This window comes from Lolium rigidum, chromosome 2, assembly GCF_022539505.1.
Source record: "Lolium rigidum isolate FL_2022 chromosome 2, APGP_CSIRO_Lrig_0.1, whole genome shotgun sequence".
Taxonomy (NCBI): Eukaryota; Viridiplantae; Streptophyta; class Magnoliopsida; order Poales; family Poaceae; genus Lolium; species Lolium rigidum.
Genome location: NC_061509.1, coordinates 259,710,477 through 259,716,072, shown reverse-complemented (window position 1 = coordinate 259,716,072; position 5,596 = coordinate 259,710,477). Strand labels below are relative to the sequence as shown.

General features: G+C 48.3%; 2 protein-coding genes across 2 annotated transcripts; one reads left to right on the top strand and one right to left on the bottom strand.

Moving 5' to 3' along the window:
- Nucleotides 1–350: 350 nt before the first annotated feature.
- LOC124693329 (26S proteasome regulatory subunit 7A-like) lies at nt 351–3,960 on the top strand. The gene is made up of 10 exons (XM_047226806.1): nt 351–482; nt 838–919; nt 1,311–1,402; nt 1,547–1,624; nt 1,710–1,771; nt 2,342–2,486; nt 2,590–2,808; nt 2,916–3,097; nt 3,307–3,482; nt 3,618–3,960. The coding sequence occupies exons 1-10, from the start codon at nt 396–398 to the stop codon at nt 3,773–3,775; spliced, it is 1,281 nt and encodes a 426-aa protein (XP_047082762.1). The 5' UTR covers nt 351–395; the 3' UTR covers nt 3,776–3,960.
- Nucleotides 3,961–4,166: 206 nt separating this feature from the next.
- LOC124690824 (beta-1,3-galactosyltransferase pvg3-like) lies at nt 4,167–5,227 on the bottom strand. The gene has a single exon (XM_047224154.1). The coding sequence runs from the start codon at nt 5,193–5,195 to the stop codon at nt 4,167–4,169; it is 1,029 nt and encodes a 342-aa protein (XP_047080110.1). The 5' UTR covers nt 5,196–5,227.
- Between the last annotated feature and the right edge of the window lie 369 nt (nt 5,228–5,596).

The window sequence follows — 5,596 nt, the reverse complement described above, 5'->3', positions numbered from 1 at the left end:
ATTGAAGGCTAAGAAATGGGGTACATGTTATATCGTCTGGATTGCAATCCGGCTATTCTGGATTGCGTGCATACAAGCTGATTAATCTTGTTTTAAACCAAACATGTTTAAATGTCATTAAGTTTGTAAAAAATATCAATATGTACAGTATCTACAGTACCTATTCGTATTGTTGTTAAGAATACGGATACCGGGTCGAATTCGTATGTCCTAGGAATACGGATCCCGGATACGTATTCCGTTGCCGGCCGGCTTCTTCTTGGAGCAAAAGTTGAATAGTCCAGCAGAGAACACACCAACGCATCAGATACCCACGCAGCTGAGCCACCACCGCTCTCCCCGCTCTCCTCACTCGCCCGCCGCCCGCCGCCCGCCGGAGAAGACGCCGCGAGGCCATGGCGCCGGAGCCGGAGGACGACATCATGAGCGAGAAGAACCCTCGCCCGCTCGACGAGGACGACATCGCGCTCCTCAAGACCTACGTGCGTGCCGCGACCCCCCCTCGGATCCCCTACCCTCTCTCGAATCTCGGTTTTCGTTCGGCGATCTGGTCTCGGGGTCGCGCCCAGGATTGGTCTAGGGTTTGGGTTCCTGCTCTCTGGGGAAATCGCCGTTCCCCCTTCTGCGAATTTGCTGGGGGTTGGCTTGTTGATGCTTCGCGGTTCTGCGTGGGATCGCTGTTGATCCTGTTAGTTAGGGCTTCGATAGGGCTTCGATGCCGGCGGGATGTCGTTTTGCCCTCGTTTCTGCAGTAGAATTGGGGGTTTTTAGGCGAAATATCTAGTGCTCCCTGCGTCGTTGTTGCTCAAGTTTGCTGATTCTGGCTGCTGTTGACAGGGGCTGGGGCCGTACTCCACGAGCATCAAGAAGGTCGAGAAGGAGATCAAGGACAAGGCCAAGAAGATCAATGAACTTTGCGGTGCGTAAGGATTTTGAACATCTGTTGCCTAGTTTAGCTCTAGAGATGTAGCCCAATTTGCTGCTGAGCTAGAGGTTGATTGTTAGCACTTTGTATACTGTTTCACCTAGCATCTTGCATTCAGCTGGTACAAGGTTCCTTATTTTATTTACTGAAGACAGTATATTATTATGGATATGCTGTTCATTCTGATACAGTTTGTTTTTTGTTTGCATAGTTTTAGTGAACGAGCTAACCAACCATGACCTGATCTCATGGTCATAGTTTACCATGACCTGAAGCATTTGTGCAGTTTCGCAGTTTATCTAGTCTAGTTATTAGTATGCTATTAGGAGGGTAACACTTCCGAATTAGCTTTACCTGATCCGTATGCACTTCTATGAAATCTCAGGGATAAAAGAGTCTGATACTGGGCTGGCTCCACCTAGCCAGTGGGATCTGGTGTCTGACAAACAGATGATGCAAGAAGAACAGCCATTACAAGTATATCACTTGGCCTAATGTGTTCTTACTACTTCCTGCATTTACACATTAGGTCCTATCATGCATATAGTTAAGGTTATATTATTCTGTTTTTCTTCTGTATATGCGCCACCGTGCTAATAAGTTTTCTTCCTCACACTGCAGGTGGCAAGGTGTACCAAGATTATAAGTCCTAATACCGATGATGCCAAATATATGATTAATGTTAAACAAATTGCAAAGGTATACCATGTTTATGCTGTCTTGTTTCAGTAGTATACCCCTAGATTCACGCCAGCCTCTTATGGTTTATTTTCGGATCATGCAGTTTGTGGTTGGATTGGGGGACAAAGTTTCCCCAACTGATATCGAGGAAGGGATGAGAGTCGGGTACGTTACTAGTCTTTTGGTCTTAGTGTACCATGCACCTTTCATTCAGTTCTACCTGAGCAATCCTGGCCTGCTGTTTTATGTGTGTGGCTTAAACCGAGCTATAAGGCTGCAGCATCTAGTATACTATACATGTAGGACGGGTTATATGCCATCATGTATGCAGATCAGTTTTTTTTAAAGAATAGTTGACCAGTGGCTATTACTGGGATCTATCATTCATTCATAGCGTTATCTGAAGGCAGATGAAATTGATTATCTGCTCCCTAGTGTTATTTGAGTATTATTTGTTTTAAAGGGCAATGGCAATTAATTAAAGACACAACCTCTGTAAGCAGTAGCCTTGGCTTAGGTACAAGTTCAATTTGTTGCTCATAGAATGCAGAATATTAAGCAAGGAACTTACTGCCCTACATGATCTTTAGAGCTAGCAAATTTAACTAAACTAAAACTGATTTTATGACTCGTTTTCTTTTTGGATAAACATAATTGATGCTACCTATGCTATTTTCCTGTGCTTGTTCACTATCATTCTCACGTTGTGGATTTTTCATCTCATGCTTAATGCAGTGTCGATCGAAACAAGTACCAGATTCAAATTCCTTTGCCACCCAAAATTGACCCAAGTGTTACAATGATGACTGTTGAGGAAAAGCCTGATGTGACATATAACGATGTTGGTGGATGCAAAGAACAGATTGAAAAAATGCGCGAGGTATGCCAAACTATTTACTGGGATTCAGGAACTTGTAATTAGTCTCTCTACATTCTAGTACTGGACTTTCTTTATTTACTCTTTGCTTAACAAATATTCACAGGTTGTTGAGCTTCCTATGCTCCACCCAGAAAAGTTTGTAAAACTTGGCATTGACCCTCCGAAAGGCGTCCTTTGCTATGGTCCGCCTGGTACTGGCAAGACTCTTCTTGCTAGAGCTGTAGCCAATCGCACAGATGCTTGTTTTATCCGTGTAATTGGAAGCGAATTAGTTCAGAAGTATGTGGGTGAAGGCGCTCGGATGGTTAGGGAGTTGTTTGAGGTATACTCACCGCTGCAGATATCCTTTGGGGATTTATCTATTTTCTTGGACTTGAATGTTCTGCCTTATCAACAGTCTTTCTGATATCTAAATTTGTACTATTGTAGATGGCTCGCTCAAAGAAAGCTTGCATTATCTTCTTTGATGAAGTTGACGCTATTGGTGGAGCTCGCTTTGATGATGGGGCTGGGGGAGATAATGAGGTTCAGCGTACTATGCTAGAAATCGTGAACCAGCTTGATGGGTTTGATGCTAGAGGGAATATAAAGGTTCTCATGGCCACTAACAGGTGCTCATCTACCCATTCTTACACTTTCTCATAATGGTCCAATATGGTACGGTGCTCAGCTCATGACCATCTTATGATTCAGAAACTTCAGTGATCTACATAAGAATATGTTATTTGAACATTTACATGCGTTCAGGAATGTATTGCAGTGAGAACACTATGGTTACGTTAATAAAGCCGTTAAGCTAACATCATTTTTTGTTTTGTAGGCCTGATACATTGGACCCTGCACTTCTACGTCCTGGTCGTTTGGACAGAAAGGTTGAATTTGGCTTGCCTGACTTGGAGGGCCGCACTCAAATATTCAAGATACACACACGCACGATGAATTGCGAGCGAGATATCCGGTTTGAGCTACTGGCACGACTCTGCCCAAACTCCACTGGTGAGTACATCGACCTGCATCTAAATGGTTTCTGTTAGATCTGATTTGGCTGTTTCAGGGATCATCTGGGATCCGGCCATCGAATCATCTTAGCTAGCCAATCATATTGACATGTCCTTGTGTTCGTTGTTTCAGGTGCTGATATAAGAAGCGTCTGCACAGAAGCTGGCATGTATGCCATCCGTGCCCGCAGGAAGACCGTGACAGAAAAGGATTTCCTCGAGTCGGTGAACAAGGTCATAAAGGGGTACCAGAAGTTCAGTGCGACCCCGAAATACATGGTGTATAATTAAGCAAACAGGCTTTCTTTCATTTCTGTACATGTTCACATCCATGTTGCAACAGTGTGTTGATTTTCATATCCCTTTGTCGCGTTGGTGGTTTGTAGATGACATTTCTTTAGCTTTCTGTAATGCTGGTCAGAAATACAACTTTTTTTAAACAAAGGAAACACGCTTCTGAAAATCAGAATTGCATATGACTGTACACAGCGATTCCTGAAGCACAAGAATGTAGATGTGCCAACTTCCCTCGGGTTATCTCTGTAATCTCTTGGTCGTGTTCAATTCAATTGTCCAGCACAATTATCTCCAAAATTAATGATCATATATAGATGCAAGTAGAGACAAGGCACTCCACTTTTAATAAAATGTAAAAAAAGCCACAAAATTTAACTTCCAGGAACTAGGAGTCGAACTTGTAGAACTTGGAAGACTGGAGGCCGGCGGTGAAGTTGAAGTATCTGAGCGTCTGCGCCCAGCGCGGGTTGTCCTTGAGGCGGTGCACGGCGATGGTGTCCGGCACGAGCTGGTGCGCGCACTCGGTCGCCGGCACCGAGAGCGGGTGGTCGTACATGGCGGGCTTGGCGTTGAACCTGTTCTTGGCCTTGCCGCCCGACTTGAGCCACTCCCCGACCATCCTGTCCTCCGTCCCGACGGTGCGCCCCCGCGTCACGTCCTCCGCCGCCGCGATCCACTCCACCAGGTCCCACGACAGCGCGTACCCCATGCCGGACATGTACCACCCCCGCCGGGTGTCCCTGCTGCCGCACGGGATGGTGGCGCCGTAGTACGCGTCCTCCCTCGGCATGGCCCCCAGCGACGCCGCCAGCTCCGGCAGCCGGAAGAAGATGTCGTCGTCGGCCTTCATCACGTAGTCGTAGGGCGCGTCAGCGTAGATGGACGCCGCCGCGGTGAAGAAGGCGTGCGTCTTGCCGCCGTCCATGTTCTCCGCGCAGCCGTCGAGCACGATGATGTCGCCGCGCGCGAGGATCTCGAGCGGGACGAGCACCCGCTGGACGTCCGTGGACAGGCGGCAGAAGACGAAGCGGACGTCGATCTGCGCCGCGAGGGTCGGGGAGGTGGAGGCGAGCTGGCGGCCGTAGACCATGCGGAGGAGGTGGCGCCGCTCGTAGAAGTCGGCGGAGGTCAGGATGCCGATGAGGAGCCGGAAGTCGGGCTTGCGGGCAGCAGCAGTCTCGTTAGCAGTGACGGCGGAGGTGGCCGCTAGTCTCGGGCCGCAGGAGCCAATGAGCGCCTGCAGCTCGAAATCCTTGGGGTAGACGACGAGGTAGATGATGCCGAGGAGGAGGAGTGGGAGCAGGATGAGACCTTTGCTGGAGATGGACAGCCTGGGGAAGCCGGCGCGGTTCGTCCTCATGGCGGGTTGCTGGTCTCCTCCACCTCCTCCATGCTTACTCGCGTCGCTGGCCATGCATCAACTTGAGAAGATTGCTCGGCGCCGGCCGGGGAAGAAGAAGAAGAAGAAGCCAGCGTGTGTGGCATGTGCGCAAGTGGGCGGGCGCGCGGGGCTCTAGGTATGTAGGAATAGGTAGATAGCTTGGCGAAATGAAGCTCGTCGTGTGATGGATGCGTGGTTGACTCGCGGCTTGCGGGTGTAGGGAGAGCTTGGAATGCACGATAAATGGCCACGCTTTGCGTAAAGGTTGTGAGGGGAACGGGAGACGCGGCAGGAGAAGCAAAACTTCTACAACCCGTGCACAAAAGTCAACTTGTATCAATTCCCTCCAATTTTACATGGTCACTCAGGCTACAGCCGGTTGAAAAAACCGAATCATTGTTGGATAATTAGGCACAATTTCCATGATTAATTCC

Coding starts and splice junctions, on each gene's coding strand:
- LOC124693329 (XM_047226806.1), top strand. CDS start 396: ATGGCGCCGGAGCCGGAGGACGACATCATGAGCGAGAAGAACCCTCGC. Junction 1,403..1,546: donor AAGAAGAACAGCCATTACAA/GTATATCACTTG, acceptor CTCACACTGCAG/GTGGCAAGGTGTACCAAGAT. Junction 1,772..2,341: donor GAGGAAGGGATGAGAGTCGG/GTACGTTACTAG, acceptor TGCTTAATGCAG/TGTCGATCGAAACAAGTACC.
- LOC124690824 (XM_047224154.1), bottom strand. CDS start 5,195: ATGGCCAGCGACGCGAGTAAGCATGGAGGAGGTGGAGGAGACCAGCAA.